General features: G+C 50.9%; 1 protein-coding gene across 1 annotated transcript in view; it reads right to left on the reverse strand.

The window, feature by feature from the left end:
- The window catches only part of Zan (zonadhesin), a 94,237-nt gene that overhangs the window by 7,545 nt on the left and 59,492 nt on the right, over positions 1-27,200 (reverse strand). Inside the window, exons 38-66 of the mRNA XM_028777870.1 lie at positions 26,872-27,089; positions 25,743-25,884; positions 24,696-24,913; positions 23,809-23,950; positions 23,244-23,452; positions 22,648-22,789; positions 22,054-22,271; positions 20,874-21,015; positions 20,238-20,455; positions 18,819-18,960; positions 18,208-18,425; positions 17,606-17,747; positions 17,056-17,273; positions 16,569-16,701; positions 15,992-16,209; positions 14,228-14,426; positions 13,619-13,836; positions 11,404-11,545; positions 10,863-11,080; positions 9,889-10,015; positions 9,261-9,478; positions 7,685-7,826; positions 7,111-7,328; positions 6,568-6,709; positions 5,439-5,656; positions 4,390-4,531; positions 3,447-3,664; positions 2,347-2,488; positions 2,035-2,252 (exon numbers count right to left, since the gene is read on the reverse strand). Of these exons, the coding sequence (XP_028633703.1) occupies positions 2,035-2,252; positions 2,347-2,488; positions 3,447-3,664; positions 4,390-4,531; positions 5,439-5,656; positions 6,568-6,709; positions 7,111-7,328; positions 7,685-7,826; positions 9,261-9,478; positions 9,889-10,015; positions 10,863-11,080; positions 11,404-11,545; positions 13,619-13,836; positions 14,228-14,426; positions 15,992-16,209; positions 16,569-16,701; positions 17,056-17,273; positions 17,606-17,747; positions 18,208-18,425; positions 18,819-18,960; positions 20,238-20,455; positions 20,874-21,015; positions 22,054-22,271; positions 22,648-22,789; positions 23,244-23,452; positions 23,809-23,950; positions 24,696-24,913; positions 25,743-25,884; positions 26,872-27,089 (5,282 nt within the window). The remainder of the gene's footprint in view (positions 1-2,034; positions 2,253-2,346; positions 2,489-3,446; positions 3,665-4,389; positions 4,532-5,438; positions 5,657-6,567; positions 6,710-7,110; positions 7,329-7,684; positions 7,827-9,260; positions 9,479-9,888; positions 10,016-10,862; positions 11,081-11,403; positions 11,546-13,618; positions 13,837-14,227; positions 14,427-15,991; positions 16,210-16,568; positions 16,702-17,055; positions 17,274-17,605; positions 17,748-18,207; positions 18,426-18,818; positions 18,961-20,237; positions 20,456-20,873; positions 21,016-22,053; positions 22,272-22,647; positions 22,790-23,243; positions 23,453-23,808; positions 23,951-24,695; positions 24,914-25,742; positions 25,885-26,871; positions 27,090-27,200) is intronic.

A 27,200-nucleotide genomic window follows, 5' to 3' on the forward strand; every position in this document is an offset into this window, starting at 1 on the left:
GAGGGGCTGGGGGCGTGGCTCAGTGGTAGAGCCCCTGCCTAGAATCCTCCAGTGAGGGGCTGGGGGCGTGACTCAATGGTAGAGCCCCTGCCTAGACTCCGCCAGGAAGGGGATGAGAGTATGGCTCAGTGGTAAAATTAGTATCTAGAATGGATTAGGCCCTAAGTTCCAGAAAGACAAACCTATCTGTATTTTCTGTCATTATTCCCCCAAATAATACAGTAGAGCAATTGTATAAGATTCACACAGTCTTAGTCATTACAATTCATGTAGAATTATTTAAAACATATAGGAAGATATACATTACTATGTTATAGTATGTGGATGTATGTCTGCATGTGTCATGTGTGTGCACTTTCATATATATGCATATGCATGTTGTGGAGGCCTAAGGACAAGCTTTTCCTCAGGAGTCACACCTTGTTCCTTGAGCTAGGGTCTCTCATTAATTTCTGAGGCTTGGCTGAGGATCTGCCGGTCTCCATCTCTTCAGTTCTGGGATTACAAGTAAATACTACTATATCTGACTTTAAAAAAAGAAAAAGCCCACGCATTTATTTTGTGCGTGTGGATGCCACAGCATGTGCATGGAAGGCAGGGACATCTCCTTCAGGAGTCCATTTTGTCTCCCACTAGGTGGGTTTCTGGAGTCAAAGGGCTTGGTGAGATATGCATTTATCTGCTGAGACATCCCCTTGGCCCATGCCTGGCTTTTTCTACAGGGGTTCTAGGAATCAAACAAACGCCCTCCTGCTTGCAGGGGCAAACAATTACTGACTGAGCTATCTGTCCAATTGTGTTTGTGTGGTTAGAGAATTTGCTTGGAGGTTCTTAGCAGGGAAGCCCAGCTACAGTATACCCTCGACCAAAAAATAGTGCTTCTCAACCAACTGGGCAGCTTTGGAGGGACACATATGGTGACAAGAGAGGAAGGAGATACCTGCCTAGCCAGGCACATCATCCAAAACAACCCGGAGACCAAAGGCTAACAGATGCCAGATGGCCTTCCCATTCCTTCTTATCTTTTGAAATGGAGTCTCTTATAGAGGCTGACCTCCAATTGCCTGTGTAGTCAGAGAGGGCTTTGAACTTCTGATCCTTCTTCATCTACCTCCCCGGCACTAGGGTCACAGGTGTGTGCCATCACACCTCCTGTATGCAATGCTCAGTGTGGGGGATGGGACCCAGGGCTCTCTGTGTGCTAGACCAATCCTCTACCCACTGTGCTACACTCCCAGGACTACTACGTCATTTTATACAAGGGCTTGAACATCTTTGTATTTGGGTATCTTGAGTGTCCTGGAATCAAGGGCATCCATTCCCATGGATGCCCAGGAACTGATGGAACAGGCTTTCTTCAGAAGACAGCTGCCAGTGCCAACTGAATCTTGGGACCATGTATTCCTTCTCAAGACATTGTTCTTAGCCTTTTGCTGGGCGTAGTTGAGATAAGGTCTTAAGTAGCTCAGGCCAGTCTCAAAGTCACTATGTATCTGAGCGTTGCCTTCCACTTCTGACCTGCTCCCACCTCCCAAGCAGCAGGACCCGAGGTGTCACTATGTCATGCGACTTGTTCTCAGTGTCTTAAATGCATTGCTCAGGAGGGGCTGGTGGACTCATTTTCAGATGAGGAGATGAAGGAGCAGAGTTCTTCCTGTTTTGTGCACCTCTGCCTTGGTGCGTCAGCTGTGGGATTCTCTGACGTGATTCCCAGTCTATGAGGGCTGGGAGTGTTGCTGGACTGGTAGGGTGCTTGTCTATGATGTGCAAAGCCCTGAGTACTACATAACTCAGCAGAGGTGGAACAGCCTGTCATCCCAGCACTCAGGAAGCAAAAGAAGGAGGATCAGGAACTCAAAAGTCATCTTTGGCTATGCAGTCAGTGCATGAGTCCTTGTCTTTAAAAAGGAAAAAAAAATCCGGTCTACATCCTAGCAGCCTTTGTCCTCCAGGGTCAGCCTTACAAACAGGAGCATTCAAGGCTGAGAAAGGCAGAGTGTGGCCCCACAGCCCCCATGCCCCACACCAACTCACCGGGATGATGTCACCCTTGATATCTTTACAGCCGCACTGGTCTTTGTGCACACACGTGTCTTTATCGAGCAGGTAGCCAGGTCGACAGACACAGCCCTCCCTGCAGGTGGAGGGGGCTTTGTGGCTGGTGCCCCCACAGTGGCCATCGGGGTTGGAGCAGGAAGGTAGACAGGAGGGAAGGCACTGGGTGTAGAGGCTGTTGGCCGGGCACTTCAGAGCTGTGGGGTGGAGGGAGAGGAGGGCTCATGCCATGTGTCAGATCCCTCCAGCAGTGAGCTGGCTCTGTCCCTCCCGTCCCACGGGCTCCCTTACTGCTGGAGACACAGTTACTGCTGCCATCTTCGCTCTCCTCGCACTGGGTCCCTGAGGGGCACTTGTAACTTTGGCACTGAAAGAACCCTCCCTTGCATGTACAAATCTTGGAACACCCAGAGGAGATCCATGTCTGGCCGGTCTGCAGAAGCCACAGGAAGGGAAGAAAGAGAGAACAGAAGGGGTGGTTCTAGGAGACAAGCTTAGTGTTCTGTCCCAGGGTCTTTTTATTTTTATTTATTTGTCTATTTATTTATTTATTTTTACTTATTTTACATCCCAACCCGTTTTCCTTCCTTTCTCTCCTCCCAACCACCCTCACCCTCGTGGCCGTTTCACTTCAGAAAAGGGCCAGCCTTCATGAATTGATATCAAACAGTCATCAAAAATCAAGTTGCTTTAAGACTGGGCACCTCCTCTTCTATTCAGGCTAGATAAGGCAGCCCAGCAGGGGGAAAGGGTCCCAAAGGCAGGCAACAGAGTCAGAGACAGCTCCTGTTCTCACTGTCAGGAGTCCCACAGGAAGACCAAGCTACAGAACTGTAACCTATGTGCAGAGGGCCTAGGTTAGTTCCATTGCAGGCTCCATGGTTGGCAGTTCCTGTTCAAGGATCTTACATTTGCCCGGCATATCCGTAGGTTCTATATCTATTTAGTCAGCCGACTACAGATGGAAGAGTTTTTAAAATTGTTACTGGGACTGTGGGCATGATTTGGCCTTATTAGAATGTCCAGTGTGTGTGTGTGTGTGTGTGTGTGTGTGTGTGTGTGTGTGCATGCATGCACACATTGAGGGTAGATCTTAGGTATTGGTCCTTGCCTTCCACTTTGTACTCAGACAAGATTCATTCCCTCTTCCTCTGTCTCTGTGCTGTTACTCACTGCTTGTTCGTGTATATCACCAGAATTGGTGCCCACATTTCGTGTGATTTTTCCTAGCTTCATCTCCTATAGCATAGTAGGGAAACTGGTGTCACAGCCAGCTCTGTCAGCTTCTAAGGGTCATGGGGATCCAAACTCAGGTCTTTACATTTGTGCAGCAAGCATTTTATCCACTGAGCCAGCTCCCAGCCCTCGTTGTGGTCTCCACGCCTGCTCACCCGGATAAGGCTACCCTGGAAGTCTTTGCAGTCACAGTGAATTCTAAGCATGCATTTGTTTTTATGCAGCACGTAGCCAGATCGACAGAAGCAGCCTTCCTTGCAGGTGGAGGGAACTTCAGGGCTGGTGCCCCCACAGAGGCCCTCAGGGTCCGAGCAGGAAGGCAGGCAGGAGGGAAGGCAGTCAGTGTAGAGGCTGTGGGCTGGGCACTTCAGAGCTTTGGGATGGAAAGAGTGTAATGGCATTAGTGTGGAGAACCAGAGGCCTAAGGAAGCAGAAGCCACATGAAACAGGGTGGGCAGAACAACTAAGATGAGTTAGGGTTTCCCCTGCCCCTTTTGTTATTCATCCAGCAAATGTTTACTGAGCATCGACTCTGTTTGTGTGTGTGTGTCTGTCTGTGTGTGTGTGTGTGTGTAGCTATCTATGTGTGTATTTGTGTGTGTGTGTGTCTGTCTGTGTGTCTGTGTGTGTGTGTGTGTCTATGTGTCTGTGTCTGTGTGTGTGTCTGTGTGTGTGTCTGTCTGTGTGTGTGTGTAGCTATCTATGTGTGTATTTGTGTGTGTGTGTGTCTGTGTGTGTGTCTGTGTGTGTGTGTCTCTGTGTGTATTTGTCTGTGTGTGTGTGTCTGTGTGTGTGTCTGTGTGTGTGTGTCTGTGTGTGTGTCTCTGTGTGTATCTGTGTGTATCTGTGTGTCTATGTGTCTGTGTCTGTGTATTTGTTTGTGTGTGTGTCTGTGTGTGTGCATGTCTGTGTGTGTATTTGTCTGTCTGTTTATTTGTCTGTGTGTCTGTGTGTCTGTGTGTCTGTGTGTCTGTCTGTATGGGTGTCTGTGTGGGTGTCTGTCTGTGTGTCCCCAGAGAACTAATTTCCTTCTTTCCCTTATCCTGGTTCTTCCATCCATGAGCACATATCCCTAGCCTTCCCCTACAGTTTCCTTACCGTAGGAGGCACAGTTACTGTGGCCATCTTTATTGTCCTTGCAACGAGACCCTGTTGGGCATCTGAAGTCGTGACACCGAACGGTCCCTCCCTTGCAGGAGCAGTTCTTGGTACAGCCCCTGGAGATCCACATCTTGCCTTCCTGTAGAAGCAACAAGACGAGAACGAAGTGAGGACCACGGCACTGTGCGGAGTGGCTGTCTGATGGACTTACGTTTGCGATTCCTGTCTGCAGGCTCCGTGTCTATTGAGTCAAGCAACGATGGGTGGGAATATTTTTAAAACAGTTGCTGCTCTAGCTGTGGGCACACCTTAGCTTGACTACAATGCCCAACGTGTAGCAGAAGGCATGCACGTAGCAAAAGGCATGGCTTTGCCATAAAGCACTTGCCTAGAAGCCTCTAGAGGAGGCTGAGGATGTGGCTCAGGGAGACAGCAATTGCCCTGAATCTCTAAGCGAGGGGATGGGAGGACAGCTCAGCAGTGCGTCACTGGTCTAGCGTATGCCAAGAACTGACCAACCTTCAGCTGCAGGGCAAGCCATACAGATAGGAAGAAGTAACGTGGCTAGACAGAGAAAAGGAGAACATGGTTCCCAAGCCTACTTGTTAAAAAACACACATTTGTGTTTGAGTACGTGTGTGAATGTGCACACTCCTGGAGGTCAGAGAACATTTTCAGATGTTAGTTCTTGCATTCCACCTTGCACTGAAACAGTCTCTCTTTCTCTCTCTGTCTCTGTGTCTGCCTGCCTGTCTGTCTGTCTCTGTCTCTGTTGCTATCTCTGTCCCTTCCTCCCTCCCTCCTTCCCTCTCTCTCTCATCTTGGTTCTGGTGATATTCACCACTATGACGTACAGCAGAATGTCTAGCCTGTAAGTTTCTGAGGGTTGTCCTGTTTGCACCTCCTGTATTTCAGTAGGAGTTCTGGAATGATAGACACGGAATATCACGCCTAGCTTAAATGGATTACAGTGACTTGACCTGAGGTCCTCACACACTGAGCCATCTCCTCAGCCCTCGACAACCCCGCTCTCCATGCCCACTCACCGGGATGAGAACACCATGGGCGTCTTTGCAGCCACACTCAATTCTGGGCACACACTTGTCATCACTCAGCACGTAGTCAGGTTCACAGACACAGCCCTCCTTGCAGGTAGAGGGGGCTTTGGGGCTGGTGCCCCTACAGAGGCCGTCTGGGTCCGAGCAGGAAGGCAGGCATGAGGGAAGGCATTTGGAGTAGTGACTGTGGGCCGGGCACTCCACAGCTATGGCATGGAGGGAAAGCAAGGTAAGTGGAGAGGTCTAGAGGGTGCCCGAGGACATAGGGACTTCGGAAACAAGACAGGGTAGAAGAGCTAACAGAAAAGAAAGAGAGATTTCCTTCTCGTGTCATTCATTCAGCAAACATTGACTGAACATCACCTGAGTGCCAAGCCGGAGGGAAAAAAGAATGGCTTTTCTCAACTCATTGTGAGAAACGGACACCTTAAGCGATTGTTTGGCTTTTCCTGACAAGGTCTGTGTGGGAACCCCGGAGAGAAGAAAGGGAGAAAATGTGGACCTGCCAAGATAAGATGGGGACCCTGATTCTCATGGTTAGCCTTAACTCTCAACTTGATGCCTTGTAGAATCATCTAGGAAGAGAGTCTTAATCAGGGATTGTCTAGGTCAGATTGGTCCATGGAAATGTCGGTGGGGAACTGTCTTGACTACTTTAATTGGCAGATCCGGTACACTGTGGATGACAAATGCCCTGGGTTTGGCCCAGGACTCTATACAGTAGAGAAAGCAGGCCAAGTTCTTCTAAGAGTGCGTTGCTCATTGCTCTCCTGTGCCTGTGAAGCTCTCTAAGTTCCTGACAACTCGACTTCCCCCCTGGCCCCCCCCACCAGTGACAGTCTGGTACTGCAACTGTGAGCTGACAGAAGCCCTTGGTCCCCAAGTTGCTTTTTGTCACAGTATTTTTATCACAGCCACGGAAATGAACTAAGATGCTGACCACGGAGAGACTGACACTGTGAAGGGACACAGCCTAGGGAAGGTCCCCAGAATCCCTTCCCACTATGTTACCTCCCTATCCCTGACCTCTTAGGCCCAGGGGACTGAGCTCCTTCATGCCCTGCCCCTGACTCTTCTGTAGGGACAGTCTCTCCACCTCCCCCTATGGCTCTCTTACTGATTTCAACACAGTCACTGTTGCCGTCCTCGATGTCCTGGCACTCCGTCCCTGAGGGGCACTCGAAGTTGTGGCACTGAACAAGTCCTCCCGTGCAGGTACATCTCTGGGAACAGCCCGTGGTAATCCAGTTCTTACCTGCCTAGAAGCCACAGGAAGATGCAGGAAGTAAGGACAAAGCGGGGCAGCTATAAAGAGGCAGGCTTAGCCTCCTGTCTGAAGGTTCCTTATCTATTGAGTCAACTACATACACAGCGAGAAACATGGGGAAAGGGTTGTATCCAGAGCCTTTGGGTGGCAGAGGGCCTACACAGACTCCACTGGGAAGAAGATGGTAGCAGACCTCTGCCTTAGAGGATCTCTCCAATCCCCCAGCACTGAGCTGAATGTGGCTGGGCAACAGAGTATGTCCCTAGCCTGCTCAGGATCTAAGCAACTCCAGGGCCCATGATGGCGTGGTGTACATCCCAGGCTCACGTCACGGGACAGAGGGAAGAAGGAAGGCCCCCTCCTACCTCCCATCCCATATGCTATGCCACTCACAGGAATGAGGGTCCCCTGGGAGTCTTTGCAGCCACAGTGAGTTCTGAGGATACACTTGTCCTTACTGAACACAAAGCCAGAGTGGCAAAGGCAGCCTTCGATGCAGGTAGAGGGCCTTGTGAGGCTGGTAGCCTCACAGCGGTCATTTACGTTGGAGCAGGATGGGATACAGGAGGGAAGGCAGTTGGTGTGGTGGCTGTGGGCTGGGCATTTCAGAGCTGTGGGGTACAGGGATATGGCATTAATGCATAGGGCTTGGGAGAGCCTAAGGAAGTAGGGGATAAAGAATCTAGGCTGGGCAGAATGATAAGTTTATTCATGTAGTGGGCACAAACTGTGTGCTAAGTCCTGAGAGAAGGAAGAAAGAAGAATGCGTCTCCAAAATCAACGAGGGAGCCAAACCATTGGGAGATAACCACTGAGACAAGACCCTGCTGCAGGTCCCCAGACCCCTCCTCACTGTGGTACCCAGTATCCTGACGTCGTAGGCCCAGAAGACTAAGCTCCTTCCTGCCCTGTTTCTGATAAATCCATCCACGAGCGCACTCTCTCCATTTTCCCATGGCTTCCTTACCAATTTTGGCACAGTGACTGCTGCCACCAACATTGTCCTTGCATTCAGTCCCCAAGGGACACTTGAAATTCCAGCAATGAATGTCCCCTCCTTTGCAGGTACACTTTTGGGTACAGCCTCTGGTGAGCCAAGTCTTGTTTGCCTACAGATACAGAAATCATGGAGACAGAAAAGAAGTAGACAGAGACGGCAGTTCTAGGGAGACAGCTTCATGCCCTGTCTGAAGGACTCACACTGTCCTCTCTGTCAACTCTAGAGAACCAACCAATCACAGGTGGAAAAAACTGGAAAAACTATTACAACTAGGAGTTTTGGTATATCTCAGTAGGATTGTGCATACCTAGAATCCCGTCCCCTCGCCCCCCAACCCTCGTGAAGGGCTGGGGTCGTGGCTCAGTGGTAGAGCCCCTGCCTAGAATCCCCCAGTGAGGGGCTGGGGGCATGGCTCAGTGGTAGAGCCCCTGTCTAGAATCCCCCAGTGAGGGGCTGGGGGCATGGCTCAGTGGTAGTGCCCCTGCCTAGAATCCCCCAGGGAGGGGCTGGGGGCGTGGCTCAGTGGTAGAGTCCCTGCCTAGAATCCCCTAGTGAGGGGCTGGGGGCGTGGCTCAGTGGTAGAGCCCCTGCCTAGAATCCCCTAGTGAGGGGCTGGGGGCGTGGCTCAGTGGTAGAGCTCCTGCCTAGAATCCTTAATGAGGGTTGTGTCTCAGTGGTAAAACTGTGGCTTAGAAATTTCCTGTAGGGGTCTGCCTGTGAACATATCTTAGTTACAAAGCAAAGCTGCTTGGCACTTGCCTTGAATTCCCAAGTGATAAGCATGTGAGGGAGATGTGCAATTAGGTGGTAGAGCACTTGCCTAGGACCAGGCTTCATACTGCCAGGCTAGTGATACAGACAGGTGGGGGGTGGGGACCTCAGATGAACAAGAGCAGAGGAAAGGAGAAACGCCTGCCAAATCAGATTTGAAATTTTTTAAATTTTGTGTGTGTGTGTGTGTGCATGTGCACACACCTACATGTACATAGGCCATGGCACATGTGTGGTGGGCAGAGGACAACTCGTGGGAATCAATTCTCTCCTTCAACCACATGAGTTCCAGAAATTCTCTTGGCCTTTAGGTAAATGCCTTTACCTACTGAGCCATGTTTCAGACATGCTACTTCTTTTTAAACTAGTGTGTGTGTGTGAGTGTGTGTGTGTGAGTGTGTGTGTGAGTGTGTGAGTGTGTGCATGTGTGTGTGAGTGTGTGCGTGTGTGCGTGTGTGTGAGTGTGTGTTTGCGTTCTGTGTTTAATCATGCCACACATATATGTGGAGGTAGAGGACAAGTCTTGGGTGTTGGTACTACACTTCACCTGATATTCAGACATTTTGACAGCACCAGACTATCAAGCCCCTAACTTTTGGGGGATTACCCATCTCTGCCTCCCGTCTCACATAGAAGCCTGGGATGTCATAAAGGCTTCTTGCAAACAGTTCCTGGAACAGTGGAGATTCCAAACATGTCCTCATATGTGTGCTGAATCAGGTCCTCACTCACTGAGCCATCTGCCTAGGCCCACCATCTTAAACACACTCACCGGGATGAGGTCACCCTGGGCGTCCTTGCAGCCACACTGAACTCTGAGCACACACTTGTCCTTATTCAGCAAGTAGCCAGACTGACAGACACAGCCCTCCCTGCAGGTGGAGGGGGCCGTTGGGCTGGTGCTCCCACAGAGGCCCTCTGGGTCAAAGCAGGACGGTAGACATGAAGGAAGGCAGGAGGTATAGTGGCTGTGGGCTGGGCACAGTACAGCTATGAGGGAAGAGACAGTAGTGTCAGCAGACCGCACAGAGGGGCCCAAAGACACAGACAACAAAGAAATCTAACTGGGGTGAATGACCAACACAACTTGCCTTTCCTTTTTTTTTTTGTTTTTTGCTTTTTTGTCTTTCTTTCTGTTAGTCATTCAGCAATCATTTACGGGGCACGGGCTGGATACCAGCCCTAAATAGAGAACAAAGGGGTGTGTCTCCCAAGTCAATGGGAACCTAGCCATTGAGAAAGTAGTACTGAAAAGGGACACAGTCCAGAGTGGGGCCCCAAATTTCCCTGTGTTGGTAGTATTCTCAACCACCAAAGCCAGGGGGCTAAGTGCTTTCTTGCCCTGTCTGATCCCTTCAGCCATAAGCACACTTCCCCACCCTCCCCCACTGCCCTCTTACTGATTTTGGAACAGTTACTGTTCCGGCACTGAGTCCCTGGGGGGCAGGTGAAGTTGTGACACTGGACAGCCCCGCCCATGCAGGTACAGCTCTGGGTGCAGTCACTGGAGATCCAGGTCTTGCCTGCCTGCAGAAGACGTGGGAAGTGAAAGGAAATGAGGACAGAGAGGGTGTTCGAGGGGTCCAGGGTCACCTCCGGTCTGTCCTCCCTATCCGTCCACAGGCTCTACACGTGCTGAGTTAGCCAAGCGCAGGTGGAGACTATTGGGAAAGGAGTTGTAGGGGACTTATCAGCTTGTGCTCTTAGAGCCTCAGTCACACAGCTCACCCGCCTAGATTCCTGCACTGAGGTCTGGAGTGCGCCTTGGTGATAGACTCTTCCATGGATGGACTGAAGGTGTGGCTTAGTGGTAGAACATTTGCCTAGCCTGTTCCAGATCCTGACCAGCTTTCAAACTCAAGGGCCAGACAGACAGACAGACAGACAGATAGACAGGAGCATCCCAGGCAGAGAGAATGAGAAGAGAGCAAGGAGAAAGTGAACCACAGATCAACTTTTAAAATGTTTCATAGGACGACAGGGATGATTTAGCTGTTAAGAGTACGTGCTGCCTTATAGATGACCAGGGTTCAATTCTCAGCACCCATACAGCAACTTACAATTCCTGTAACTCCAGTTCCTGGGGTTCCAGTGCTCTCTTTTAGCCTCTGTGGGCACCAGGTTCTCAAGTGATACACACGAATAGAATATATGCTAGCACTCACACGCATCAAAAGAAATCTTTATAAAGATAGCACAACATACGTGTGTGTGTGTGTGTGGTATCGTGCTCATGTGTGTGAGTGCTGGCCCACAGGTAACATGCCTATGTACAGAGGGCTGTGGAGATTCAGATACAGGTCCTCATACTTGTACAAAAAAGCAACTGACCCATTGGCCTGGTAACCGAAACCCTATCTTCTCACCCACTCACCGGGATGAAGCCACCCTGGGTGTCCTTGCAGCCACAGTGAATCTGGAGCACACACTTGTGATTATGCACCACATAGCCAGGTTGACAGAGGCAGCCCTCCTTGCAGGGCGACGGGACTGTGGGACTGGTGCCCTCACAGTGGCCATCCAGATCAGTACAGGAAGGTGGACAAGCGGGGAGGCAGTTTGTGTAGTGGCTGTGGGCGGGACATTGCAGAGCTGTGGGGTGGAAGGACATTAGGATTACTGGATGGGGCCTAGTGACACACAGAGCTTGAGGTTTTTGTCCCTGTTGTTACTTATTTTGAGAAAACTTACTGAGCACGGGATGTGTGTCAAGCTCTTAGCAAAGTAATAAGAATGATCTCCCAGCTAAATGAAGAAGACCAACCAGTGAGAACCAGCGCTGAGAACTGTCCCAGCACAATCTCTCCCCACTGTGGTACCTAGTATCCTGACCTCTGAGCCCAGGGACTAAGCTCCTTCTTGTCCTGCCTTTGATCCCTACAGCCACGCCCCCCACCCTGCCCGTGGCCCCTTACTGATTTTGGCACAGGTACTGCTGCTGTCACTGCTCTCCTGGCAGTAAGTCCCTGGGGGACACTGGAAATTCCTGCACTGGATGTCCCCTCCCATGCAGGTACAGCTCCGAGTACAACCACCGGAGATCCAGGTCCTGCCTGCCTGCAGAAGCCATGGGAAGAGAAAGGAAGTAAGAAAGAAGCCTGCACTAAGGAGGCAGCCTCGTTGTTCCGGGGTTTGTAGGTTTGGCCTCACTATTTGCAGGTTTCACATCTATTGAGTCAAAAAACTATGAGTGGACTTTGGATCCAGGGCTTTGAGTTGACCCGCCTCAAACTCTACCTCATCAGGAACGGCTGGAGCCTGTGAAAGGGCCGATCGCTGACCCAAAGCTGCAAGATCTCCGTGATACAGGGTAACAACAGGATAACCAAGGAAAGTCCCGGTGAGGATCCAATAGCAGAAGCCATAGGACTCAAACCAGACCAGTGACTTACTGTAATGAACATTTGCTAGCAAAGATGTGGGGACAGAGAGGAGCACACTGTAGGACAGACACACTGGGATGACTACGGCTTTACGCTGAGATGCTTTCTATGTTTTGTTTATTTTTATTTTAATTTTTTCTGGTGAGGAGGCTCTAGGGGCTGAGGTGGCTTTGCAGGGACAGGGAGGTGAGCAGGACGGGGTGTGTGATGTCAAACTCACAGAGTCAATAAAGAGTTAAAAAAAAAAACTATGAGTGGAAAATATTTGAAGAAATAATTGCATTTGGGGCTGTGGTGAATCTTAGAGGCATAACACCTGCCTGGAACCCTGCAGTTAGGAATTGGGGCTACAGTTCAGTTATGGACAGCCTGCCTAGCACTCTCCCTGATGGGTTGCAGGGGCATGGCTCAGTGGCAGAGCACTTGTCTGTCCTGTGCCAGGCCTTGAGCATCCTTCATACTCCAGGGTCAGTCCTAAAGACAGATGCATCCATGTGGCAGAGCACCCCTTTAATCCTAGCACTCAGGAGACAAAGAGCTCTGTGGGTTCAAGACCAGTCCTCCCTGTGTACATAGTGAGTTCCAGGACAGTCGGGGCTACATAGGGGAAGGAACTGATACTAAAATCTGGTTCCCTAATTGTTTCTTGATTATGTCAATAAAGACGGCAGAAGCCAATCGCTGGGTGAAGAGAAAAAGGTGGGATTTCCAGATCCCAGGAGGAAGAGGAGGAAAAAAGACAGAGAGGGGCTTCGGAGGGAGGAGCATGAACCCCGTAAGGCCTGGGGCGACTGAACCGGTGGTAGCCCCTGCCACCGGCAGAATTCTAACATAGGGTAGCTGATGAGTTTAGAGCAAGACAGCAGCGCCCAACAGCTTGCTAGCTGGCTGGCGTTAGCGTCAGAACTGTCGGGAGTTTTCCATCCGCTGGGACTCAGGTGGGCAGGAGAAAAGGCACAGCCCGAGTGGTCTGGTGGAGCTAAGTGAGAGTGGAGTGGCTTGGCGAAGCTAGCCGTGGGGGCTGGGTGAGACAGCTGTTTCCAGCACCAGGCTAGGAGCAAGCACAATTTCTTAAAATTACAACCAACGGGGCTATGTAGAGAGACCCTGTCTCAAAAAAACAGAAACAAAACAAAAACAATACAGTCGCACCCAGGGCTAACAAAAGTTGAGGGAAGAGAAGAAGTGGTGTTTTATTTTAAATCTTAGTGTATGCGTCTTCTCATGTATGTTCACGTGTGTGGGAGCATTTGTACATGTATGTGTGAAGGCAGAATATAACCTGGAATGCTGGTCTTCACCTGTGTCTTGTATTGTGAGGGTGTCTGTTTTTGTTTGTTTGTTTGTTTGTTTGTTTTTTAAAGATTTACTTATTTTATAACATGAGTACACTTTCACTGTCTTCAGACACAGCAGAAGAGGGTATCAGATCCCATTACAGATGGTTTTGAGCTACCATGTGGTTGCTGGGAATTGAACTTAGGACCTCTGGAAGAGCAGTCAGTACTCTTAACCACTAAGCCATCTCTCCAGCCCGAGGGTGTCTGGTTTTGTCTCTGTCTAATCACAAAACTAGCTAGTTAGTCTGGGGATTCTCTTGTCTCCAAGCAGAAGCTAGAGGCTACCATGTCCAGCTTACATAGGTTCTGGAGATTCAAACTCAGGTCCCCACACTTGCAAGGCAAACATGTTACCCAGTGAGCCATCTCCTCAGCCACCCTCCAATCCCGTCCCCACGCCTACTCACGGGAATGAGGCCACCCTGGGCGTCCTTGCAGCCACACTGAATTCGGAGCACACACTTATTGTTATTTAACAAGTAGCCGGGTTGACAGATACAGCCCTCCTTGCAGACAGAGGGGGCTTTGAAGTTGGATTCCACACAGCTGCCATCCAAATTGGAACAGGAAGGTGGGCAGGAGGGGAGGCAGCTGGTGAAGTGACTGTGAGCAGGGCACTGCAGAGCTGTGGGGTGGGGAGGGTGGAGTCAGTGAGGGGACCCAAGCGAGCACAAGTTATAGAAACCAAACACGGCAAGACGAGAACAGACCTTTGGGCCTTGTTTTCCGTTTGTTACTCATTTAGGAAACATTTATTGAGTGTGGGCTTTTTGCCAAGCCCTGGGGAAGAAGGTAAGAAGACTGATTTTTTTGGTAAGTGGGGGAGACTAAAAATGATGGATCTCTCAAGTCAGCATGGGAGACTTAAAGTAGGGAAGAGCCCAGCCCAGCCCGGCCCAGCCCAGCCCAGCCCAGCCCAGTCCAGCCCAGAGCTGGGTGTCCAGAATTCCTCCCCACTGTGGGACCTCCTATCTCCAACCTCTGAGGTCAGAGGACTAAGCTCCTTCATGCCCTACCTGTGATCCCTCCAGCCACGAGCGCACTGTCCTTCCCTTCCGCCATGGCTCCCTTATGGATTTTGGTGCAGTTACTGCTGCCATCACCACTGTCTTTGCAGTAAGTCCCTGAGGGACACTGGAAATTCTGGCACTGAACAGCCCCTCCTGTGCAGGCACAGGTCTGGGTACAGTCCTTGGAGGTCCAGGTCTTGCCAGCCTGCAGAAGTCACAGGAAAAGACAGGGAGGGTGGAGGAGCTTGTCCTAGAGAGACAGACTCACCTCCTGTCTGAAGTATCTGCATTTGCCCTCTGTCTACAGGTTTCACAATTGAGTCAAACAGCTAGACATGGAAAATATTGAAAAAGAAGATTATATCTAGGGCAAGTAGGTTAGCTCTGTGGCTCTGTGGTAGAGTACCCATGTAGAATCCCCCAGTGAGGGGCTGGGGGCGTGGCTCAGTGGTAGAGCCCCTGCCTAGAATCCCCCAGTGAGGGGCTGGGGGCGTGGCTCAGTGGTAGAGCCCCTGCCTAGAATCCCCCAGTGAGGGGCTGGGGGCGTGGCTCAGTGGTAGAGCCCCTGCCTAGAACCCCCCAGTGAGGGGCTGGGGGTGTGGCTCAGTGGTAGAGCCCCTGCCTACAATCCTCGGGACTCTGATCAAGGCTCTGTCACATAGCTCACTTGCACACACAGTCATCACTGAGAGTCCAGGTACATGGCTCAGTTGTAGAGTTCTTGCCCAGCAAGTGCCAGGCCCTGACCAAGTTTCAAACTCAAGGGCCAGCCAGAGACACAAGTACACATGTGGAGGTCAGAGGACAACTTGTGTGAGTCAGTTCTTTCCTTTCAGCGTGTGGGGCTTGGTGATCAAAGCTGGGTGTTCAGGCTTGAGAGCAAGTGTCATTTTGGAGCCATTCCCTGGCCCCTAGCTTTGTAAAAAGTAATCTTTACTTAAAAATTAATTATGTAGCGGGTTGTGTTCCTATGCCAATTATGTTACCCAAAGACCTGTTTGCAGTGTACTGCATTTAGGCTAAAGGAAGCTTGTCCCTAGTTTGGTCTGATGGGGAAATAAAGTTGCCATCGGCCAATAGCTGAGCAGAGAGACAGAGGTGAGACTTTTAGGATTCCAAGTCAAAAGGCAGGAGTGGGGACGAGGGTCGGCCATGAGAGGGGCATACAGACCATGCCATGAAAAAGCAGTAAGGCAAGACAGCCAAAATGTAGGTGCAAAGGGAAAGCAGCCCCATGGGAGGGCTGCCCAGAGGGAACCAGGGCAGCAAAGACAAAATATAGATTTATAAAGTGTTAATGCAGGAATATCAGAGGGCAGTCTATTAACTGTGGGGAGGTTTGGAAGTGCCCAACCATTGAGCTAGTTAAGGCATATTAAAAACAATCTGGCGTGTGTGTGTGTGTGTGTGTGTGTGTTTCATTCGTGAATCCAGAGCCCTTGGGTGGGTGCGGAGCCCTGCACGCATCCACCAGAAGATAGAGCAGTTTAAATACAGGAGAAGCAGTCAGAGTATTGACTGGGTCTCACTTTCTCCACCTCTAGTTACGATAGGGTCTCCTTTTCTCTCATTTCATCCTCGCTATTCTTCACAGTGAACCCCTGGCCAGTTAGCTTGTAAGCTTCTGGGGATTCCAAGCCCTGCTTAACGTGGGTACACAGAATTTAAACTCAGATCCTTGCCCTTGCACAGCAAGCACTTAGCTCACCAGGCCATCTTACCTGCTGCCCCAATCCCACTTCCCACGCTCCACTTCCCACGCCCACTCACCGGAATGAGGCCACCCTCAGCATCTTTGCAGTCACAGTGAATTTGGAGAACACAATTGCCATTATTCAGGAAGTAGCCAGGTTGACAGAGGCAGCCCTCCTTGCAGGTGGAGGGGACTTTGGGGCTGGTCTGCTCACAGTGGCCAGCCAGGTTGGAACAGGAAGGTGGGCAGGAGGGGATGCAGCTGGTGAAGCGGCTGTGGGCGGGGCACTGCAGAGCTGTGAGGTGCAAAAAGGGGGGGTGTCAGTGGAGAAGATGGGCGGAGCCAGGTTAGGTAGAATGAAGGAAGACTTGGGGCTCCCACCACCACACTTTTATTGTTCATTCTAAAACCATTTGCCGAGCATGGCTCTTGTGACAAGGACGTATAGAAGAAAAAAATAAAGAATCAACCTCCCAAGTCAATATGGGAGGCCACCCAGTGGGAGACTAACACTCAGAAGGATTCAGTTGCAGTACCACAGAACCCACCCCTACTACAGGCTCAGAGGAAGAAGGTCCTTGTTGCCTTGCTCTGGATTCTCCAACCACGAGCATACCTGCCTCCCCCACAACCCCCCCCCCATGGCTCTCTTACGTATTTTGTTGGCACAGTTATTGCTACTGTTGCAGTATGTTCCGGAGGGACACTGGAAATTCTGGCACTGAATGCCCCCTTCCACGCAGGCACAGCTCTGGGTACAGCCTGGGGACAGCCAGGTCTTCCCAGCCTGCAGAAGTCACAGGAAATGGAAGGAAGGAAAGTCTGAGGGTGGCTATTTATTTGTGTGTGTGTGTGTGTGTGTGTGTCCATGTGAGTGAATGCATATGATTGTCCATGGAGACCAGAAGACACATCAGTCCCTTGAGGCTGAAGTTTTAGGTGTTTGTGAGTAGCCTTACATAGTGCTAGAATCCAGACTCCAAGCCTCTTGATAGACTGGCATGTGCGCTTAAGCACCGGGCCGTTTCAGTGTCCCCTAATGTCTGGGGTACTTACATCTGCCCTCATAGTCTATAGATTTCACACTGGTTGAGTCCACTGGCTGTCTCCCTCCACCATGCTGAGTCCCATGCTCACTCACCGGAATGACGGCACCCTGGGGGTCTCGGCAGCCACACTCAATTTTAAGAACACACTTGTCTTTATCCAGCACATAGCCAGGTTGACAGATGCAGCCCTCCTTGCAAGTAGAGGGGACTTTAGGGCTGGTCTCCCCACAGAGGGCACTGGGGTCCACGCAGGAAGGGAGACAGGCGGGAAGGCAGTCAGTGTAGTTGCTGTGGGCGGGGCACTGCAGAGCTATGAGGTTAGTGGAGAAGGCACAAGGAAACAGGCTGTGAATATCAGACTAGGCAGAATGAACAACGAAGTCTGGGGCTTTTCCATTCTTCTTAATTGTTCAAATAGTAAACATTTTCTGAGGATGTTCTATGTCTCCAACAGGGAGGACAGAAGGGAAGAATAACAGTTCTTTCTAACCTAGTGCGGGAGACTTACCACTGAGAGGGACTCAGCCACGCCCCGTGACGTCCAAATCCCTCCCTCCTTATCCTCAACCTCTTAAGTTGGGGGTTAAGCTTCTTGCTCTGCTCTCAGCCGTGAGCACCCCACCCTCCTCATGGCCCCCTTACTTATTTTGGCACAGTTACTGCTGCCATCTTCATTGTCCTTGCAGTAAGTCCCTGGGGGACACTGGGAATTCTGGCACTGAACAGCCCCTCCCATGCAGGCACAGGTCTGGGTACAGCCTGGGGAGGTCCAGGTCTTGCCTGCCTGTGGAAGCCATGGGGAGACAAAGGGAACAGAGGGGCTGGCTAAAGGAAGACAACCTTATGCCAGCCTACTAGGTTTTCATTTTCCCTTCCATTCTTTGGGACCACATCTATTGGGTCAACCATTAGTACATGGAAAATATGTTTTAAGATACTGCGAGTCTGTGATTAGGGGTTAGCTCAGCAGTAGGGTACTTGACTAGAATCTGGCGACTGTTTGAACAGACAGCATCTGTCTAGAATACCAGTAAGGGCCTAGGGCACGCTTGAGTGGTACAACAGGAATTCTACAACAAGGGGCTAGGAATGGGTCTCAGGGAAAGAGCGCTTGCCTAGCCTATGCCAGGACAGACCTTCCTTCACATTCCAAGGCCAGCTATACAGACATGAGCATCTCAAGTGAGCATCACAGACTAAGATATGCAGAATAAAAAGTAAGCCATTCCCCCGCTTCCACTCACTGGGATGAGATCACCCTGCGCATCTTTGCAGCCACAGTCAATTCTGGGCACACACTTGTCCCTATCAAGCACAAAGCCAGGGTGGCAGAGGCAGCCTTCCTTGCAAGTGGAGGGGACTCTGGGGCCAGTGCCTTCACAGTGGCCCTCTGGGTCCAAGCAAGAAGGTGGACAGGGAGGAAAGCAGTCCGTATAGTGGCTGTTGGCTGGACACTGCAGACCTATGGAGTAGAGGGAAAGTCGGGTTAACGGAGCGGATCAGAGGAAGCCCACGGAAGCAGAGGCTTCCCTGCAGAAAGCAGGCTTCATGGAATGCTCAAGAGATGCTGCTCCACCCCACTCGTGTTTACTATTCATTCAGCAAGCATTCACCGAGCATGCCCTGTCTGCCAATCCAAGAGTAAGAAAAAAAAGTGTGTGTGGGTGCTCTCACAAGTCTCTGTCGAGACTAACATTGAGAAGGGACTCAACCCACCCATGGCTCCCAAGTGTCTTTACTGTGGTACCTTCCATCCCCAACGTCTAAAGCCCAGGGGACTAAGCTCCACCTTGCCCTGCCTCTGATCCCTCCAGCCATCAGGACACCGTCCCCACCCCCCCCATGGCCCCCTTACTGATTTTGGCACAGTTACTGCTGCCATCTTCAGTGTCCTTGCAGTAAGTGCCTGGGGGACACTGGAAACTCAGGCACTGGACGGTTTCTCCTGTACAGACACAGCTCTGGGTACAATCTCTGGAGACCCAGGTCTTGCCTTCCTGCAGAAAGCACAGAAAGACACAGGAAGTGGAGGAAGGAGCTAACTAGAGACAACCTCATCTGTCTGAAGGGACACCCTATTGCACATTTACTGCATCAACCAATGGTAGGCAGAAAACATTTGAAAAAAAAGTTTCCATCTGTTGCTATAGGCACAACTCAGCAGAATGGCACCTGCCTAGAATCTCCCAGTGAGGAGGTGGGGCCTTGGGTCATCAGCAGGACTTCTGCCTGAAATCCTAGGTCAGGGCACTGGGGGGATGGGCCAGTTGTAGAGCGGTGGCTCCAAATCCTATAGCAGGGACTGAGGTGCATAGCTCAGGTTGCAGAGCATCTGACTAGAATCCTCAGGGATGGATGGTGTGTGGCTCTCAAATAAACTAGCACCCCCCAGTGAAGGGCTGGGGAGTGGCTCAGGGGTTAAGCACTTGCCTCTCCCCTGTACCTGGACATGAACAACCTTCACAGTCTAGCATCAGCCATACAGGCTGGAGCGTCCCAGCAGGACAGAGGCAGAAGAAATGAGCTAGTGGTTCCAATCTACGTGGGGTTTCTTTTCAGGTACTGGTTTGTTTGTCTGGTTTTGAGACAGGTTCTCCCTATGGAGTCCTAGAGAGTCTAAACTTGCCATGTAGAGCAGGCTAGTCTTGAACTTTAGGGAGCCACGTGACTCTGCTTTCCAAGTACTGGGATTAAAGAATCAGCCACCTCCCTCCCTCCCTCCTGTGTGTATGTGTCTGTGTCTGTGTGAGAGTGTGTGTCTGTGTGAGTCTGTGTGTCTGTGTGTGTGTGAGTATGTCTGTGTCTATGTGAGTGTGTCTGTATGTGTGTCTGTGAGTGTATGTGTTTGTGCAAGTGTGTCTATGTGAGTGTGTGTCTGTGTGTAAGAGTGTGTCTGTGTGAGTGTGTCTGACTGTGTGAATGAATTGTGTGTCTGTGTGAGTGTGTGTGTCTGTGTGTATGTGTGTGTATATGTGTGTGTGCGCAGATGCACACACAGACATGGAGGTCAGAGGATAATTCCCTGTCTCTCTTTCTCTATCCTTTCTGTTGTTGACCATCTCGGCACACACAAGATTAGCTTTCAAGTTCCTGAGATGCTGCTGTCTTCCTTTCCCGTATCGCAGTAGAAGCAGTGGGGTGTTAGACACAGGCTCTGTCCATCTTACATGGGTTGTGGGAACTCTAACCTAGGTCTAGACACTTGCAGGTCGAATACTTCCTAATGGAGTTATTTCCCCAGCCTCCACCAATCCTACCATCTGCCCCCACTCACTGGGATGAGGGTACCGTGGGCATCTTTGCAGCCACACTGATTTCTGAGTATACACTTGTTGTTACTCAGCACGTAGCCAGACTGACAGATGCAGCCCTCCTTGCAAGTGGAGGGGACTTTGGGACTGGCTCCCTTACAGAGGCCATCTGGGTCCGTGCAGGAAGGCAGACAGGAGGGAAGGCAGTCAGTGAATAAGCTGTAGGCTGGGCATTGCAGAGCTATGGGGTAAAAAGAATGGGGTTAGTGGAGAGGTCCAGAGGGGGCCTGAAAAAGCAGAGGTTGCAGAAACTAGAATAACCAAGAGATCTTGGGGTTCTCCCCGTTTTTTGTTATTCATTCATTGAACATTTATATTTATTGGGCATGGCCTGTGTGCCAAGCCCTGAGAGAAGAAACTTAGAATGGATGACCCAAGTCATTGTCAGATACCACTGAGACACTAAGCCAGAGAAGCGTCTCAGCAGAGCTATGGATTACAGAACCTCTCTCTGCTGAGGGACCTCAGTATCCTGACCTCTTAGGGCAGAGAACTAAGCGACCATTCGCCCTGCCTCCAGATCACCCAGCCATGAGCACACACACACACACACACACACACACACACACCTTCTCCGCCCTCGCCCATGGCTCCCTTACTTATTTTGACACAGGTACTGCTGCCATCACTGCTGTCCTTGCAGTAAGTCCCTGAGGGACACTGGAAATTCTGGCACTGAACAGCCCCTCCCATGCAGGTACAGCTCTGGGTACAGCCTGGGGAGGTCCAGGTCTTGCCTACCTGCAGAAGTCATGGGAAGAGGTAGAATATCAGGACAGAGGGACTGGTTAGAGAGTCACTTCCTGTTTCAGGGACTTAGGTTTGCCATCTATCCACAGCAACCAGGACTACCTATCTGTGTCAAAGGTGTTTTAAGGAAAGACGGCTTCTGTTGCTGTGTGCATAGATCCGCAGGAGCACCCGCCTAGAATCTTCCACTGGGGCTGTGGGGAGTCGCTCAGAGTTATAACGGGAACCTGGGAACACAGCTCAGCTATAGGGCACCTGATCAGCTCCCCCAGTTATCAGGGGACTGGTGTGGCTTGCATACACTTGCCTATCTCCCCTCAGTGAGGGCTGGAGATGGAGGCTCAGTGGTAGAGCACTCGCCTACCCTGTGGCAGGACATGACCTTCACACTCAGTCTCCAGAGGCAGCCACACAGTCGGGAGCACTCCAGGTGAGACTGGCGTGACAATGTGACCTTCTTCATCCTATGTCGGTTTTTCAAACCATTCTCTGCCTGCCGCTCCCCGCTCCCATGTTTGTCTGTCTGTCTGTCTCCCCATGTTTGTCTATCTGTCTGTCTGTCTGTCTCCCCATGTCTGTCTGTCTGTCTGCCTGCCGCCCAACGTCTGCCTCTGTGTATGTGCGTGTGTGTGTGTGCGTGTGTGTGTGTGTGTACATGTGTGTGTGTGTGTGTGTGTGTAGGCTCACTTAAATGCCCAGTCTTGGGTGTTGATTCTCATTTTTCCCCATGTACTGACACAGAGTGTCTCTGCATCTCTGTCTCTGTCTCTCTCCTGCCCCCACTTTCCCCTTCTTCTTCCTCCCCTCAGTTCCTTGATGTCCACTACTGTCTCACAAGTTTCTGGGGATTCTTCTATCTTCTCAGGACTCCCAGGCCGAGTCCTTGGGATTTAAAAACCCAGGTTACCAGGGCCAGTTTACAAGGGTTGTGCGGATTCAAACTCAGGCCATCAGCCTTGCTCCACAAATGTTTTGCCCAGTGACTCATCTCTGCAGCCCTCAGCAGCCCCCCAGTGGGTACCCACTCACCGGGATGAGAGCACCCTGGGTGTCTTTGCAGCCACACTCAACTCTGAGGACACACTTGTCACTGTTCAGCACGTAGCCAGACTGGCAGACGCAGCCCTCCTTGCAGGTAGAGGGGGCTTTAGGGCTGATGTCTTTGCAAAGGCCTTCTGGGTCCAAGCAGGAAGGCAGGCAGGAGGGAAGGCAGCTGGTGTACTCGGTGTGGGCCGGGCACTGCAGAGCTATGAGGTAGGAGAGAGGTTAGTGGAGAAGAACAGAGGGTGCCCAGTGAGTCAGATGCTCTTTAAAAAAAAAAAAATCAAGCTGGACCAATCAACAGCAGAGCCTCCCACCCTGTTCTGTTCTTCATTCAGCAAACATTTATGGAGGATGCTGGTATGCTGAGCACTGAGGCACAAACTAGGAAGACTCCATCTCTTAGTCAAGGCAGAAGACTACTGGGAGACTAGCACTGAGAAGACACCTAGCCCAGCAGTGAGCCTGCAGAGTCCCAAGCTCTTCGGGCAGAGCACCAAGTTCCTTCTGGCCCCATCTCTGACTTTTCTAGCCATGCCAGTCACCACCACCACCACCCCAGGCCCAGGGATGGCCCCTTACTGATTTTGGTGCAGGTACTGCTGCCATCACCGTTGTCCTTGCAGTAAGTCTCTGGGGGACACTGGAAATTCTGACACTGGATATTGCCTTCCACGCAGGCACAGCTCTGAGTACAGCCTTTGGAGGTCCAGGTCTGGCCTGCCTGCAGAAGGCTGGTAGTGAGAAGGCCGTGGAGCCTCCAGCGAGCCCAGCCTAGGTCCAGGCCTGAAGGGTTTCTGGACGCTCTCCCTAACCAGTTTCCACCTCTAAGGTGTACAGGAGGGAAGATGTGCTGCTGTGGGCCAGGCACTGCAGATCTAACAGGCAGACAGACTTTTACTTCCTTAGACCCCCCACTCTGACCTTCTCCACTAACCCCAATTATTTGCTAACACCCCGAGTCTAAGGCCGGGGTTAGATTAGGTAGTAGACAGCATGTGCAGAAAGAATCCTTTAACGGGAGCCGCTGTATGGCTCTTTTGGAGTACTGGCCTACTGTGTGTCAGGCCCTGAGCAGTCTTCTCATTGGGCCAGGCTTTGAGAATGGGGCATTCTAGGTTGAGAGAAGCAGAGAAAAGGAGAAACTGGCCCTCGGTCCCCCTCCCACACCCACTCACCGGAATGGTGCCACCCCGGGCATCTTTACAACCACACTGAGTTCTTGGCACACATCTGTCCTCACTGAACACAAAGCCACGGTTGCAGAGACATCCCTCCTTGCAGCTGGAGGGGACACTGGGGCTGGTGACCTCACAGTGGTTGGAGCAAGAAGGTAGACAGGAGGGAAGGCAGTCTGTGAATTGGCTGTCGGTTGGGCATTGCAGAGCTACAGTGTGGAGGGAGAGTGCTTAGTGGAAAGGGGCAGAGGGGGCCTAAAGAAGCGGGGGTTGATAGGCTCTAGTACAGGGGAGCCTCATTTCCCCACTTTCGTTATTCATTCAGCAAATGGTTTCTAAGCTGTGGTGTCAAGCCATGAGGAAACATGTAAGAAGATGAAGCTCCCAACGTAGGAGACTAACTGAGAAGCTAACACTGAGAAGAGATTCAACCCAGCCGCGGGTGTCCAGAGTCCCTCCCAACTGTGGTACTTCCAATCTCCTACATCTAAGGCCCAGGGACCAAAGTCCTTTTTGCTCTGCCTCTGACCCCGTCCACGAGCACACTCCCTGTTCTCTCCCTTACGGATTTTGGTGCAGTTAGGGCTGCCATTATCCCCATTCTTGCAGTAGGTCCCTGAGGGACACCGGAAATTCCTGCAGTGGATGGTCCCTGCTGAGCAGGTACAGCTCTGGGTACAGCCTCTGGAGATCCAGGTCTTGTCTGCCTGCGGATGCCATGGGAAGAGAAAACACGTGATGACCACGAACCAGTTCTAAAGAGACAGCTTCACATCCTGTTTGAAGGGCAGTCACCTGCCTTTCCTCTCTGAAGGTCCCTCCTTCATTGACTAAACTCAATAGATTAGAAATACATTTTTAATTGCAGCTGGTGCGGTGCCACAGCCTAGCAGTACAGTGTCTACCTAGAATTTCCCAGTGAAGTAATGGGGCCATGGGGAACAGCCAAGGGCATGTCTAGAGCTCCCAGTGAAGGCCTGATACGGTATGTGGCTCAGAGGTAGACCATTTCCCTAGCCTGTACCAGGACCTGACCCACCTTCTCAGGATCATCTCAGGTGGGAGGAGCAGAAAGGAGATGGTCCCCAAACCCACTTTGTATTTACATATGATTCATGTGTGTATGTCAGTACTCGCATGGTTTGAGAACAGGACACGATCCAGGTGTCGGTCCTCACAGTCCAGCTTGTGTTGACAAAGTCTGTCTCTTTGATGTTACACACATCTCTCTAACCATACGGAACTAGCTGCAATTTCAGGGATTCCTCTGTCCCCAGCTCCTGTTTCCTGATAGGAGCCCTGGAATTAGGGGCACAGGTTACCATGCCCAGCTTACATGGATTGTGGGGATTAAAAACTCAGGTCCTCATACTTTCTGAGCAAATATTCTACCCAGCTAGTCTTCTCTCTAGCCTCAGCAAGCCCATTTCCCAAACACACACACACACTCACTGAGATGACAGCACCCTGCGTGTCTTTGCAGCCACAGTAAATTCTGAGCACACACTTGTTATTATGCATCAGGTAGCCAGGCTGGCACACACAGCCCTCCTTGCAGGTGGAGGGGACTTTAGGTCTGGTGCCTCCACAGAGGCCCTCTGGGTCCACGCATGAGGGTGGACAGGACGGAAGGCAGTTGGTGTAGCTGCTGTGGGCTGGGCACTGCAGAGCTGTGGCATAGAGGGAGATTACAGTTAGCAGAGAGGACCAGAAGGGCCAGAGGAAGCAGAGGCTACAGGAACCATGGTGGGCCGAAGGGTTTATCTGTCCGTTTGTTTTTCCTTTTGTTATTGATTCAACAAATATTTATTGTTCATGAATGGTGTGTCAGGGCCAGAGAGAACAGTTAAGAATATGGCTATGGGGGGCTGGAGAGATGGCTCAGTGGTCAAGAGCACTGACTGCACTTCCAGAGGTCCTGAGTTCAAATCCCAGCAACCACATGGTGGCTCACAACCATCTGTAATGAGATCTGATGCCCTCTTCTGGTGTGTCTGAAGACAGCTACAGTGTATTCATAAATAATAAATAAATCTTAAAAAAAGGGGGGCTTCATGTCCTAAAAAAAAAAAGAATATGGCTATGGGGCTGGAAAGAGGCTCAGCGGTTAAGAGCACTTGCTTGTCTTCCAGAGGAACTGAGTTCAGTTCCCAGTCCCCACAACCACCTGGAAGCTCCAGTTCCAGATCTAACAGCCTCTTCTGACCCCTGCCAGCCCTCATCTACACACACATGGAATGTACACAGATAGACATATTCAATTAAACCTAAATAAAAAGAAATAGTTATTCATTTTAAAAAGATGCATCTTTAAATTAGATGAGGCTAATCACTGAGAGACTCGTACTGACTAGTCCAGTGTGGGTGTTGGGAATCCCTCTCCACTACGACACCTCCTTATCCCTGACTCCTTATGCCCACCAGACTAAGCTCCTTCTTGCCTCTTGTCTCTCCAGTCATGAGCACACCCTCCTCCACCCTCCGCCATGGCTCCCTTACGGATATTGGTGCAGTTACTGTTGCCATCCTCGATGTCCTTGCAGTAAGTCCCTGGGGGACACTGGAAATTCTGGCACAGGATGGCCCCTCCTGTGCAGTTACAGCTCTGGGAACAGCCGCTGGTGATCCAGGTCTTGCCTTCCTGCAAAAGTCACGGGGAGAGAAGGCAAGTGACAAGGCAGGTGCTAGTCCTGGGTAACTCTTGTCTCCTATGAAGAGCTTCGGATGTGCCATCAGCAGGTTCCACCCCACTAAAACAAACATAGCTGGGAAGTATTCAAGGGGAAAATACATCATGGGCTATGAGCATATCTCAGTCTAGTGAGGGGTTGGCCTGTCGCTCACTGGTAGAGATCTAGAGTCCTCTTTTGGGTACGTGGGAGTACAGCTCAGATGCAGAACCTCTGTCTAGAATCCTCCAGTAACAGGCTAGTAGTGGCCATGGGTAGAAATGAGGCCTAGAATCCTTCAATGGAAACCTGGGATTGTAACTCAAATTCAGAACGTTTACCTAGAATCCTTTAAGAGTATCTGGGGCATGACTTAGTGGTAGAGCAGTTGCCTAGCACCCATTACTGTAGGACTGAGAGCCTGGGTCAGTTTTAGAGCCTCTGGCTAACATCTTCTAGGGAGGGGCTTAGGACATGGCTCAGCAGTAGAGGACTTGCCTGGCAAGTTCCAGGAAAGACCAACTTCATATTACGGGAGCAGCGGTGAATGACCACCTAGCCCCACTTTAAAAAAAAAAAAAAGTCTTTGTGAGTGTGTATTTGTGCGAGTGTGTGAATATGAACACATGTACATGCGGTGGTCAAAGGACGATCTCACGTGCTGGTCCTCATTGTATTCTTGTATTCAGCAGTCTCCCCTGAACTCCCACCCCACCGTGGTTGCCTCTTTTTACTGCCACTCACACAGGAATAGCTAGTCACAAGGTTTCTAGAAAATATCCTGTCCCCACCTCCTATCTTCGAGCAGGAGCCCTGGAATTATAGACGAACACCACCGAGGCTTATACTGGCCATACAGATTCACATTCCAGTCCTCCCACTGCAGTGAGGGGGCAAACATTTCACCCACTGAGCTTCCTCCAGCCCCCCACCAACCCCCACTTGAGATGCCCACTCACTGGGATGAGGTCACCCTGGGCATCTTTGCAGCCACACTGATTTCTGAGTATACACTTGTCATTATGCAGCACGTAGCCAGACTGACAGACGCAGCCCTCCTTGCAGGAGGAGGGGGCTTTGGGGCTGGATTCCTCACAGTGAACATCCATGTTAGAGCAGGAAGGCTGACAAGAAGGAAGGCAGTTGGTGAAGTTGCTGTTGGCCGGGCACTGCAGAGCTGTGGAGGAGAGAGGGTAAGGTTAGGGGAGAGGAACACAGGTCAGAGCAAGCTGAGGCTAAACTATACTAGAATATACTAGAATATACTAGAATATACTAGAATATACTA

This window comes from Grammomys surdaster, unplaced genomic scaffold, assembly GCF_004785775.1.
Source record: "Grammomys surdaster isolate TR1022 unplaced genomic scaffold, NIH_TR_1.0 316, whole genome shotgun sequence".
NCBI classification, from domain to species: domain Eukaryota; kingdom Metazoa; phylum Chordata; class Mammalia; order Rodentia; family Muridae; genus Grammomys; species Grammomys surdaster.